Source organism: Daphnia pulex, chromosome 10, assembly GCF_021134715.1.
Source record: "Daphnia pulex isolate KAP4 chromosome 10, ASM2113471v1".
Taxonomy (NCBI): domain Eukaryota; kingdom Metazoa; phylum Arthropoda; class Branchiopoda; order Diplostraca; family Daphniidae; genus Daphnia; species Daphnia pulex.
The window spans coordinates 1803832-1816208 of record NC_060026.1 but is presented as its reverse complement, the minus strand read 5'-3'; the positions used below and the strand labels follow the sequence as shown (position 1 = coordinate 1816208).

General features: G+C 42.4%; 5 protein-coding genes across 5 annotated transcripts in view; 2 read left to right on the top strand and 3 right to left on the bottom strand.

Moving 5' to 3' along the window:
- Positions 1–12377, bottom strand: part of LOC124206194 (neurexin-4-like) — an 86302-nt gene that overhangs the window by 9221 nt on the left and 64704 nt on the right. The window lies entirely within an intron of this gene.
- On the bottom strand, positions 412–776 carry LOC124206223 (histone H4). The gene has a single exon (XM_046603933.1). The coding sequence runs from the start codon at positions 725–727 to the stop codon at positions 416–418; it is 312 nt and encodes a 103-aa protein (XP_046459889.1). The 5' UTR covers positions 728–776; the 3' UTR covers positions 412–415.
- On the bottom strand, positions 1181–4136 carry LOC124206193. Its single transcript, XM_046603903.1, has 10 exons — positions 3844–4136; positions 3653–3775; positions 3399–3582; positions 3180–3298; positions 2831–3108; positions 2508–2737; positions 2238–2413; positions 1972–2166; positions 1648–1887; positions 1181–1576 (listed from the first exon to the last, which is right to left on the bottom strand). The coding sequence occupies exons 1-10, from the start codon at positions 4117–4119 to the stop codon at positions 1421–1423; spliced, it is 1977 nt and encodes a 658-aa protein (XP_046459859.1). The 5' UTR covers positions 4120–4136; the 3' UTR covers positions 1181–1420.
- On the top strand, positions 6607–8799 carry LOC124206196 (beta-1,3-galactosyltransferase 5-like). The gene is made up of 4 exons (XM_046603906.1): positions 6607–6764; positions 7025–7799; positions 7881–8094; positions 8181–8799. The coding sequence occupies exons 1-4, from the start codon at positions 6657–6659 to the stop codon at positions 8407–8409; spliced, it is 1326 nt and encodes a 441-aa protein (XP_046459862.1). The 5' UTR covers positions 6607–6656; the 3' UTR covers positions 8410–8799.
- LOC124206192 (probable glutamine--tRNA ligase) lies at positions 8891–12331 on the top strand. The gene is made up of 13 exons (XM_046603902.1): positions 8891–9159; positions 9267–9414; positions 9481–9637; positions 9713–9921; positions 9989–10140; positions 10201–10387; positions 10451–10638; positions 10699–10922; positions 10989–11128; positions 11195–11529; positions 11592–11815; positions 11879–12068; positions 12134–12331. Exons 1-13 carry the CDS (start codon positions 9043–9045, stop codon positions 12182–12184), a joined length of 2322 nt encoding a protein of 773 aa, XP_046459858.1. The 5' UTR covers positions 8891–9042; the 3' UTR covers positions 12185–12331.

The window sequence follows — 12377 nt, the reverse complement described above, 5'->3', positions numbered from 1 at the left end:
GTCCGCTTTCAGTTTGGCTGACGCATCGTATAAATCCATAAACAAGTTGAGGGAAAACCTGAATACGAATAGATTTCTTTTTTACTTAGCTTTTGATTACATTCCACTTTTACGTCTACGAAAAAATAGGACAATAAACTTAAATAATACTTAAAATAATACCTGCAGTCCATTCAAGGTACGCTGGGAAATTTTCTTGCAGCTGTCATTCCGTTACTCCTCCGGCATTTCTTTACATTCAAGTGGTAACTGCAATCTTTTATTACTACTCTAACTTTAGCTACTTTTATTCACGAAAGAGCAATCAATAGTAGCGACAGTTATTTTCTTTTTCTGTAATTCTTGGTGGCCCTCAAAAGAGCCGTTGGATTGTTGGTTTGTTCAGATGATGGAATTTTTGTTATGAATTTGGAATTTAACCGCCGAAGCCGTACAGAGTGCGGCCCTGGCGTTTCAGTGCGTAGACGACATCCATGGCCGTCACCGTCTTCCTCTTGGCGTGTTCAGTGTAGGTGACGGCGTCACGAATCACGTTCTCGAGAAACACCTTTAAAACACCACGGGTTTCCTCGTAGATGAGACCAGAGATACGCTTCACACCACCACGACGGGCAAGACGACGGATGGCCGGCTTGGTGATTCCCTGGATGTTGTCACGCAAAACTTTGCGATGACGTTTGGCGCCTCCTTTGCCGAGTCCTTTTCCTCCTTTACCGCGACCAGTCATTTTGAACGTTGAGATAAGACTGACTTACTCTTTTGCGTCGTAGGATAAAAGCGACCCAATATATATAGAGGTTTCCTTAAGCGTGATTGGTCCTTCCTTGGCTCAGCTAGTCACGCTCCCGACCAATGGGAAAATTTGTTTTTGTGTACGTTCTGTAGCGTCGGGAACGTGAGTAACTTGATATAACAGCGCAGAACCCAGAAAGTCGGTCAACTTTCACGGATATGTATCTATTTCGTGTGAAAGGCTCATACCAATTACACTGCTCATTCAACACTGTAATCCAGGCTAACGGAAGCAGCAAATGCGATTATTTTTCTTCAAGCTGTTTTGTAGGTTCATTGAAATTTTTTTTCCGTTACCGCTGTCTTTTGTATATAATCGACGAACCTCTGCTACTACAGTTGAACTTTTAGGCTATAAAACTCGGTGATTTTTTTTTTAACAAATTATTTTTAGTGACGCATAATCCCGCGTTGCCACTGCGTGATTCGTGAGTCGTGTCGTCTGCAACCTTTTGAATTTTCATTTAGGTCGTCTGCAGACTCTGCAGTGCTTCACTTCAATTAAATGGTATTATCGTAACACCGAATAGGACACGGTTGGTTTATTATTTTCCAACAATCGGGAAACAGCAAATTGTTACATGCTATTATAATATAACCGAATAATATTAGGCTACTTTTGAAAGGCTTATTTCAATTGGACATTGATTAGATCTTGGATGAAGATGACGTCTCTGGTCCATTTGAAATCAAATGCGCCCATCTTGATGTAGCCACTTTCCTCCATGAAACTGGTCAGGGCCTCCTGGCCCTCGGGGATGTTATCCCATTCCACTGTCAATGACTTTGAATCGATTGTATTATTAGCATTAGCACTCGGAATACTTTCATAATTAATAGTAGCCTAAATTTCACCTTAATGTCAACTTTGTGCCAGGGAATTGTTTTGAGGATTTTCAGTTCGTGTCCTTCGACGTCGAGACTGAAGAAATCGATTTGAGTTCGCCCAACGGCCAGTAGAACCGAATAGAACGGGAAACACTGGACGGTTATCATGGCAGGATCGACGCCTGGGATTCCAGGCTTCTGCAGAGTTTTGGCCGCACCTTCAATGTGACTGTGGCCAGAATCGACACTCTTGGGCTGGAAACTCACCTGGATGAACGAATATACGTACGTATATATAGCTTTGTATGTATCACTTTAATTTGCGGATGGTATAATAAAATTAAATAATACTTTGGTAGGAAACATTTCCAAACTGAGACAGATCGGTAGGGCCCACGATTTCCGGTTGCGGGACAAGAGTTTTTGAAACGTTACCGGGTTGGCTTCGATCAAAATGCCGCTCCAGTTGAATTTGCGTTCCAGGTCGAGTGTGTTGGACAGGAACTCGCCGTCGTGAGCGCCGCAATCGGCAAAGAATCCCTCCGTCTGGTATTATGTAATTATAATCGATATAATAAATGGCGTATAATTATTCGAAGACAGCTATAAATAATAACCTGGTTTTTCAGGAGCTTCATAATGACGCCAGTCTGGCCAGGCGATCGATCCTTGATGTCGTCCGAGTCCAACTTGAGCGGAACCTGCGGCGACGGAGGTTGGTTCAAATAATGCCGCCGAATAGTTTCAATGACGCACGGATGATCTTGCGCTAATTTGTTGGCATTTAAATAATCTTAAAATTGCAGTTATACCCCATCAGGATCAAAGAATATACAAATATGTATTAGAATGAAATATAACTAGAGATTAAATCAAAATAGAATCACCTATTGTACATTCTTGGTTGTTGAAGATTCGAGTCCATCCATCAGCCAACTCCGTTTCCTCCATCAAGTTGTAACTGCGATTACTGCCGTGATGGCGAGCTGCCCGATCCTGCTGGAGGTTTCCCGATGGTCCCAATTGAGTTGCATCGATGACGACTGTGTTATTTTGACGGATCAGAAAAACGGCAATCAATAAGATCACGAATCCGGCGCAGACGACACTCAGTTGCCTATATGGTGCGAGACAATGTCATGTACCAACAGCCATAATATTAAGGAAAATTACAGGAAAAGTATGGGGGAAAATATTTCCCATTTATTACACTTTGGTTGAGTACGGAAAGAGTCGGCGATTCTTCGACGGAAGCGGGGCCGCAATTGGGTGATGATGAGGGACGGTCTTGACGGACGAATAGATAAAAGTGGCGAAGATGATGACCAAAGTGCCGAAGAAGAAAGTTGGCGTGAAAGTGTCGCCGTTGTCCAGTAGGAAATAATAGGAGAGGACGCAGGACAGGGCGATCGAATGGGCGGTGGCGAACGTTTTCAAAATGTTGTCGGCGTACTTCATCGTTCCGGCCACGATAATTCCGCCAATAGCCTTTTTTTTAAACAGTATTATTCGGTAGGTATTATTGATGAATATAAACTAATAGATAATGATTTCGACACCTGCATGGTGGCTATGAGCCACACAAAGGGAGTGTAGCCGTGAAAATAGCCTTGGCGCAGGATGACGACGCCGTCCTTTATCACGACGCCCATAAAGGCGAAGAAAACGCAAAACAAACCTATTAATGAAAATGAGAAGTCAAATTTTAGAAATCGAGAAACAGCAGCATGTTCTGTATATTATTAATGTATAGATGTAATATTTATAGATGTTATTACTGAGCTGGAAACTTCTGATCAGCAGCAGTGGTTGCTGCCCGTTCTTGATGATCTTCTCGTTGTAGACTCCGGCGAATCCGCTGGTCATTGTGGCGCATCCGATGGCCAAAAGGCCCAGCAAATAAGTCGCGTCTTCTCTTTGAGCTCGCCAACTCAAATCACCCATTTCCCCATTGAAATTAACCTGCAAAATAACACGGAGTGATATAAAAACTATGATCTTATTGTCGGCCTCATGTTTATAGATGTTATACCTGAGTCAAAATCACTCCCGACATGAGCAGCAACAGGGAAAGCCATCTCTTGATTGGCAGGACTTGATTGAGCAGAATCCTGGCGAATAAGGCCGTCGTCAATATTCTGGCCTGATACGTTACCTGATTATAAGAGTTATATTTAACAATCTGCTATCCTATTAATCATATCAACTAATGAATGGACTCACTTGGTAGGTGGTGGCGTCGACGCACGACAGGGCGAAAACGATCAAATTGTCCTGGACGACGTAGAGGAAACTGGGCACGGCCAAAGGCAAGGCGTCCAGCGGCCGACACAGAATCTCCTTGTACAGCAGCTTGGCCGCTTCTCTGACGGAGAAATGGGCTTCGGTGACGACAATCAGGGCCGCAATCAGAGAGACTTTAATCATTTCCATGGTGAGGACCAAGGTGGACACCAGGTACTTTTGATTGGCCAAAGCGTTGACCATCGATGCCCGCATGCAAAGAACGGTGGCCGTATTCTATTTGACATAAAGTATGCACAGTGCTTTTATTACATTATTTTCTATAATACAGTAAATAATATGACTTGCCTGAATAGCTAGCAACGCTAACAATCCATAACGAGTGGCGGCTGATTGAGAGAAGGTCATTTTTGTTTTCAAGGATCAGCAGCAGCCGACGGATTCCTATTATTATAAAGCTAATCACAGATTTTTAAAATATAACGAAAGCAAATGGTTCGGGGGAAATGAATGTGAAATGCTAATACAGCGGCTGCTGTGTATTTAAGCCGGCAAATTATTTGTTGCGCTAATTATAACTGCTTATTATTTTGCACTGATGTCAAAGTTCTGGGCAGCTAATATAACCAGGAGGTTTTCCAACCGACTCCGCCTCATTTCAAAGAGGACGAACCGACAAACTAAACGGAACATGGTTCTTTGTGAAATTATATTATAGACCGGGCAACAACGCCTAGTATATGTATATCATCAACGGAGATAGTGGATTTACACAGGAGTGTATAACATCGACTTGCTGGATCCATATTATAAGGACACTCCAGCACTTGATTAAAATGTTTCGGGAGCGATGGAGAAGATGACGGGGCAATTGTGCCTGACCAGCCGGACGTATTCCTGCGTCGAATTCTTGTAGGCCGTTTCGTTGAAACTCAATTTGTTCCAAACGTGGACGCCGACGACTTGTTTGGTGATCCAACCGGGCGCTCCGGTTTCATTGGCCGGCCTTTGGCTGAAAAACGATCGCCAATCCCTCCAGTGGATGGGAGAAAACGTCGAGGTCGGCAGGGCACCAAAGCCTCGGCAACTGACGTAATTGATCGCATTAAAATTCTCTTCTCCGCAAAAGGTTTTCATGACCCGCGTTACCAAATCAGGTCCGTTGTGCGCCCAGACATTTTTACTGCAACAAATGAATTTCCAAAGGATGTAACTGGGAAATGATGTAATTCTTTTTCTAAATGGATATCTACTTGTAATTGGAGGGGAAGTCGTTGACGGCCAGTTGCATAATGGGATGTCCGTAGTCGGCGTGAATGACGCTGTTGCCGAATTCGCTGCCCGACTCGGCGGCCACAAAGTTGCGGTAAAAGGTGACGGGCTGGACCAGAATGACGTCCAAGTCGAAATAATATCCGCCGTACTTGTGCAGAGTCAACAAGCGCAGGCCGTCGCTCAGGTGGGCGACGTGGTAGGGCCCTGTCCGCCAGTCGGTGCAGTGGAACCATTTCTCCATCGACGTGCCGGCCATGTAATCGGCCAAATCGGCAACGATGAACTGGACATTTAAGTATTTTTCCCTTAACTTTTCCACAGTTTTAATCATCACTTTGCTTTTGTTTTGTTTCTGATGATGGCCGTCGTCCATCATGAAAAGGACGTTGACGGTCAAATTTGGATTGTGAAAGGCCAGCGACTCGACGGCGCAGGCCTGGCGGATGTTCAAACCGCCGCTGCCGGACGTTTCGATGAAAAAAGCGTTTGGCCCGTCGCTCTTCAGCTCATGTAAAGTATGAGGAGGCGGACACAATGGAGACGTGCAATTGGGTCGGCCGCAAATGTCGACCGCTTGATCGGTTAAAAGGCAACAGGTCCGTCGGTCAATTTTCTGATTGCTGGGCGTCGTCGCATTATATTTCGTCCTCATTTGATGATGAACGAACCTGTCAGTTAGCCAGTTGGACACGACTTGTCGGTTGAAAGAAATAGTCGAATAGGCGCAGTAGGAGATGAGCAAAAAGCCAATGACCATCAAGTGACACATTGGTCGGAACGGTCGGCACCAGGAATTCAGCCAAGATAGACTTTTCCAGAAATGGGCAACGGCCGCTTCGAAAAATGACGACATGTCCAATCAAATACTTAAATAATGCCCCACTGAAAATTATCACAAAAAGGCGCGTTTTTTGAAATGATAGAACTCTACAACAAGCGCCCAGTATTGTATAAAAGTACTTTAATAGTTCCGTTTCCACAAAGGATTTTGGGAAAAGGACTCTAAACTATAACAATATAACGTATTGCTTTAATAAAACAGTGTGTACATACCGAAATAAACAAGAGAAGAAGGGAAGAACACTGTGAACAGCAACTGGTCTATAACTCTCACTAATAACAGCTCTGGTTAACTAAATTCAGGTTTGGTCTCACTCGCGAATAGCAATGCAACACACACGCTATAACCAAGGCTATAACTAGTTAACATCATATTACATATACCCAAACATTTCCATTACCGCGCAGTTGACGTCTATAAACTGCGCAGTTCTAGAAACGCTCAAATTACAATTTGATGACAGGTGCGCGGAAGTACAATTGAATTTTAATCACGTATATGAAATCAATCATCTTTATACGTGCCTCACAAGAACACCAAGCGTTCAATTAAGCACGTTTTAAACACTCAAATTTGAAAGTCAGCGTGACATCCAATTCTCAATCAATCAGCACACTTCCATATAGTATTCGGATACAAAATTAGCGCAATCGTCTATTTGAATTGTGCAACGAAAATGCGGGGGATGTCACAACTACGCAGCATCATTTTTGTAGTGTCGTTGGTCAGCACCAGTGTTATCTACGTCCTCCTTCACCATCATCCAACCATATTTTATCAACAGGTAAATTGCACAAATGATTTCATTTCAAACTTATTTCAAATGACATTGGGGATATCAGAGCACTTTTGTTATGGATTAAAATGCACTTTTGTTATACACTATTATATACATGATTGCGTAGGATAGATTTATGCGGATTTATATAATTTCATTCAGGGTCTCCAACCTTTAATGAATTTGATGGTGGGCAATCGCTCGATTGGCAGTCTGTTGTGCGCTATTAACAAAACTGAACAATTAATATAAAATTCTGTGAACAGGCGATGAAACAGGCATCGAATCAAACGGAAGACATCAGAAATCAACGCCAAAAAGAAATTCATTCGAAAAGTAACAGCGCGTCGTCGGCATCAGCATCAACAGGGCTCGATCGAAAGTTATTTGATTACATGGCGACTTATTTGCGCGGAACACCTTATCCCGGAGTGGGCAACTACACCCGTTATTCGGTGGCCCGTTTAGGGCTGTCGAAATTGGCCGGAATGGAGCCGCTCAAGCCAGAATACGGTCCCGTGATTAATGACGTCACGTCATTCCACTACCCTATCTCCGTCCCAGCGTGTCGTCTGAATGCCAACACCGCCGCCAGCAGCAAACCGAGTTTATTCGTGACTGTGAATTCGGCCCCGGGTAATTTTGACAAACGAAAAATGATCCGGCAGACGTGGTTGAATCATTTGAAAGACGAAAATAGGAATAAGAATGGTTCGTTCAGTCTGGTTGGCTTCGCCTTCACTCTGGGCATGACGGACAACAATGAGACGCAATCCAAAATCCAAGAGGAGAGCCAAACTCACGGAGACATCATCCAGATAGGAATGTCCGATTTCTACCGGAATTTATCCCTCAAAGTGGCCGGCCTCTTCAACTGGTTGTACAACCATTGCCCCGACATTGATTTTCTCTACAAGGTGGACGACGACGTCTACATCAACGTCCGCAATCTCGCCCAGTTCCTAGTCCAGCACCGGTCGAACAAAAGCAGCATGTTTGGTTCCTATTACGGCTACGGTAGCGACTACATTCCCAATCGAGGCAAGGAGTATAGACTTATTCATTTTGCTAATTTATAAAAAGCTGAAAGCAATCACCATTTGATTGATCTTGATTACATAGAGGGCAAGTGGAACATTACGCATGAAGAGTGGCCATGGAATCTGTACCCCCGTTACTTTAATGGACAGGCCGTTGCCATTTCGGGAAGCTCAATCCTTCCGCTATTGGCTGCTTTTCAAACGACGCCCATGATGCCTTTCGACGACGTCTACTACATTGGCATCTGCACAGAAAGGAACGGCGTGACGTTGCAGTTTGCCTCCGCATCGACTAGGTGACGCATTCATCATCGCGCTACTAGCCTAAATAGATTATATAGGTTCGTTTCGTCGATAGCCTACTGATTTGTGTTTGAATTAGCTTCTACTCGATGCCCGATTCCGACCTATCAACGCCCTGCCGTCTACGACATTATGTCGCTTGGGTCATTACCACCAGCGACGGGATGAACAGCTCCCACGTAGCAACCGACGATTTCTACGCCAATAGGACCCAGTGCTTCGTCACCAATTCAAACGGAACCAATACAACCATCGACCACACCCATGCGCCCGTAAAATTTACCTTTGTACCTTTTTCCTACTCGTAAAACGGTTGTCGCTGTTGTTTCTAAATCAAATTATTCCAGTCTGAATTCAATCTGCTCTATACAGCTGCAAATAAAACGCACCTATAGGCTACGATTATTCCGCTATGACCAAATTATTTATTATCGGCCGGAATATATTTTTTTTCCGTTACCGCTGTCTTTTGTAATTGACGAATCTCTACGACTACAGTTGAACATAACTCTTCAGCGTTAAGTTACCGTTATTCAATTTCGGCATCACTGATCCCTGAAAAAAAATGTTGTATTTATGCCAATCAATAACTAATTAGTAAATACTAAAGTAAAATTAGTCGTGAATATTGTATTTAAAAAATGATAATTCAGATATAGAGTTATAGACGAGTAGGATAAAATATTTGTCCAAAATAATTTCATTGGTATTTTTTCGTAATTTTTTTTATTGCTTATTCATCTAGGCCTAAATTCGGTGATTTTTTTAAAACAAATTATTTTTAGTGACGCGTAATCCCGCGTTGCCACTGCGTGATTCGTGTCGTCTGCAACCTTTTGAATTTTCATTTAGGTCGTCTGCAGACTCTTCAGTGCTGCACGGCTGCACTTCAATTCTCTTCGTTTCTCTCCGTAATAAAACTAAAATTGCGTCAGACAGAAATGGACGGTCCAGATCTCGTAAAATTATTTGTCGGCATTGGGTTGAGTGAAATTAAAGCCAAAGAAACGGCGAAGAACTCAAATGTGTCAACAAATCTTAAAACTTGCATTGATGCGGTAAGTAAGGCACCTCTTCTATTACTGACTGTCATGCCGCTTATTTACTTTAGTATTCATTTATGTCAAACAAAAGTTGTGCTTTAAAACAAATTGTGTTTTTGCAGGCATCTTCAGCAGGTGAAATCTCAAAATCCCACGGTGTGCTGTTGTACAATATTGCAACAAAAGTGAAACCACAGATCAGTGCGCAACTCCCTCTTCTCTCACGTTATGTGGTTGAAGGAAAGATTGACTCTGAGCTCAGGCTGAACGGTATGTTAAACAATCTTCGAAATATTTTTATCATCCTGAGTCTAATCTTTGTTTGTGTTACTCTAGCTGCAATGGACTACCTTCTTTCTAATCCTCTGGGTGATGTTGACATCAAGGCCTTTGAAGAATCATGTGGAGTAGGAATCGTGGTGACACCTGAACAAATAGAACAGGAAGTTGAAAAGGTTATCAAGAAATATCACACTGAATTAGTGGAGAAAAGGTCTGTTTTGCCCTAGTTATAAGTTATACATATGAAAATCCTATAATTATATTTCTAATTTAAAAAATTGTTTAGGTACCGATTTAATGTTGGTCCCTTAATGAGTGAAGTTCGCAGCACCCTGAAATGGGGTGATGGTAAAGTGGTAAAATCTGAGATTGAACTTCAAGTTTTAAGTCTTTTGGGACCTAAGACTGAAGCTGATCTTGCACCACCTCCAAAAGTTGAAAAAGTAGCCAAGCCCAAAGTTGCTAAACCAGTATCTAGCAACAAAGAAAACACTGGTACAAAATATTGAAAATGACTAGTGCCAGTTCCAAATTTAACACTTTTGGTTTGTTCTCCCCATAGAACAGGATTCAGACAGTGCCTCTACAATCACTGAGCTGATGAAAAAGGTTCAGTTTCATAAGCCTGGTGAAAATTTCAAAACTGATGGCTATGTCATCCATGACAAGACTATGGATTTACTGAAACAACATTTAAAAGAAACTGGCGGCCAAGTAATTCAATTATTCTAAGCTATTTAGCCGATGTAGTATATTGTTATTGTTTGTTTGTAGGTAAGAACCAGATTCCCACCTGAACCTAACGGTATCCTCCATATTGGGCATGCCAAAGCCATCAACATCAATTTCGGTTACGCTGCTGCTAATGATGGAGTGTGCTTCCTACGTTACGATGATACCAATCCTGAAAAGGAGGAGGAGAAATTTTTCGTTGGCATTAAAGATATGGTGGAGTGGCTAGGTAATTAATTTAATTGAATTTCACATAATTAAACGTTTGATTTAACTATACTGCTTCGACTAGGATACAAGCCGTACCAAATTACTCACTCGTCAGACAATTTCCATCAGCTTTACGAATGGGCCAAAGTGCTCATTAAAAAAGGACTCGCATATGTTTGTCACCAAAAAGCAGAGGAAATGAAGGGATTCAACCCAATTCCTTCTCCTTTTAGAGATCGTCCAATTGAAGAGAGTCTTCAGTTATTTGAGGTAGACAAATAATTTATTGACGATTATAAACGAAACCTTAATGATATCGATCACCTGTAGGATATGAAAAATGGCATGTTTGAGGAAGGTGCAGCTACTATGAGAATGAAATTGACGTTGGAAGAGGGTAAACTCGATCCGGTGGCATACCGAATCAAATATGTTGCCCATCACCGTACTGGAGACCAATGGTGTATCTATCCTACTTACGATTACACTCACTGCCTCTGTGATTCTATCGAAAACATAACCCACTCTTTGTGCACAAAAGAGTTTCAGTCGAGGTAATTTACCTAATGAAAGTAATCTTTAAAATTTTATCCTCCATCTATTTAATTTGACCGCTTTAGACGTTCTTCCTATTACTGGCTTTGTAATGCTCTGGACATTTACTGCCCAGTCCAGTGGGAGTATGGTCGCTTGAATGTGTACTACACTGTGGTATCCAAGCGAAAAATTGCGAAACTTATCACCGAGAAGATTGTTCACGGTAATACGAATTCATTGTGATTAAGGCTATTGATAAAGCGTTGTTATCTCCTTTTTGTCACGGTAGATTGGGACGATCCTCGTTTATTCACGTTGACTGCTCTCCGTCGACGTGGCTTTCCAGCGGAAGCTATCAACAATTTCTGTGCGGGAATGGGAGTGACGGGAGCTCAAATGGGAGTCGATCCCCAGAAATTGGAAGCCGTTGTGAAGGATACGCTCGATTTCACTGCTCCGCGTTCAATGGTCGTTCTAGCGCCATTGAAAGTCACCATTCTCAATTTTCCATCCGAGGGACCGACTACAATCGATGTTCCTGATTTCCCCAAGGAGGTCCAGCGTGGATCCCACTCCGTAACTCTTGATCGAGTGATTTACATCGATCGATCAGACTTTAGAGAGGTTTGATTTTTACCAACTCTATTCTTAACTCTGATTTATTTTAATTGATTTCCAAACTTTAGGTCGAAGAGAAAGGCTACCGTCGGCTTACGAAGAGCCAAGCCGTTGGTTTGCGATACGCTGGACTCGTTATTAGTTTGAAGAACGTTAAGAAAGATGCCAGTGGTCAAGTCGTTGAGCTGGAGGTTACGTGTACCACGTCCGCCACTTGCACGGAAAAACCAAAAGCCTTTATTCATTGGGTATCAAATCCAATGTTTGTCGAGGTCCGCCTCTATGAACGATTGTAAGCTTTCATATCTCATCGGCTGATAATGATTTTTTGACAGTAAAACAAATCTTAATTTAGGTTTCAGCACAGTAACCCTGAAGATATCAACGAGGTGCCTGGTGGGTTTTTGTCTGACATTAACCCACATTCTTTGTCGGTAGTCGAAGCAGCCGCCGACAAATCGTTAAGTGGAGCCAAAGTTTACGACAAGTTCCAGTTTGAACGAGTAGGCTACTTCTCGGTTGATCCTGATTCAACGAAAGACAAGGTGATATATTATTTTGTTGCTTTGCGAAAATTCTGCTTACTGACTTGCTTCTGTTTCCATTCAAGATGGTCTTCAATCGAACTGTTTCGCTGAAAGAAGATGCTGGCAAAAGTTAACATCGCGTTCAATCAAGATGATGATCATGTCTGAATCAGCGGCCTTCTTGATTGATTCCTATCATCTTCCCTGTTTTTCGTTGATATTTTAATGAGAAATACATGGGGCTTGAATAAAAAAAGAGGAGAGTCCTCAATTCAAATGCACATCGTACACATTTATCAAACTTAGTGAGTGAATAATAGAAGTTAA

Excerpts from the sequence above, each read along its gene's own strand:
- LOC124206223 (XM_046603933.1), bottom strand. The coding sequence starts at position 727 with ATGACTGGTCGCGGTAAAGGAGGAAAAGGACTCGGCAAAGGAGGCGCC.
- LOC124206193 (XM_046603903.1), bottom strand. The coding sequence starts at position 4,119 with ATGCGGGCATCGATGGTCAACGCTTTGGCCAATCAAAAGTACCTGGTG. Across the intron at positions 2,738-2,830 it reads TTTCCGTACTCAACCAAAGT|GCAACTGAGTGTCGTCTGCG; the intron begins GTAATAAATGGG and ends CGCACCATATAG. Across the intron at positions 2,167-2,237 it reads TGAAGCTCCTGAAAAACCAG|ACGGAGGGATTCTTTGCCGA; the intron begins GTTATTATTTAT and ends ACATAATACCAG.
- LOC124206196 (XM_046603906.1), top strand. The coding sequence starts at position 6,657 with ATGCGGGGGATGTCACAACTACGCAGCATCATTTTTGTAGTGTCGTTG. Across the intron at positions 6,765-7,024 it reads CAACCATATTTTATCAACAG|GCGATGAAACAGGCATCGAA; the intron begins GTAAATTGCACA and ends TTCTGTGAACAG. Across the intron at positions 7,800-7,880 it reads CGACTACATTCCCAATCGAG|AGGGCAAGTGGAACATTACG; the intron begins GCAAGGAGTATA and ends TTGATTACATAG.
- LOC124206192 (XM_046603902.1), top strand. The coding sequence starts at position 9,043 with ATGGACGGTCCAGATCTCGTAAAATTATTTGTCGGCATTGGGTTGAGT. Across the intron at positions 9,638-9,712 it reads ACTGAATTAGTGGAGAAAAG|GTACCGATTTAATGTTGGTC; the intron begins GTCTGTTTTGCC and ends AAAATTGTTTAG. Across the intron at positions 9,922-9,988 it reads TAGCAACAAAGAAAACACTG|AACAGGATTCAGACAGTGCC; the intron begins GTACAAAATATT and ends TTCTCCCCATAG.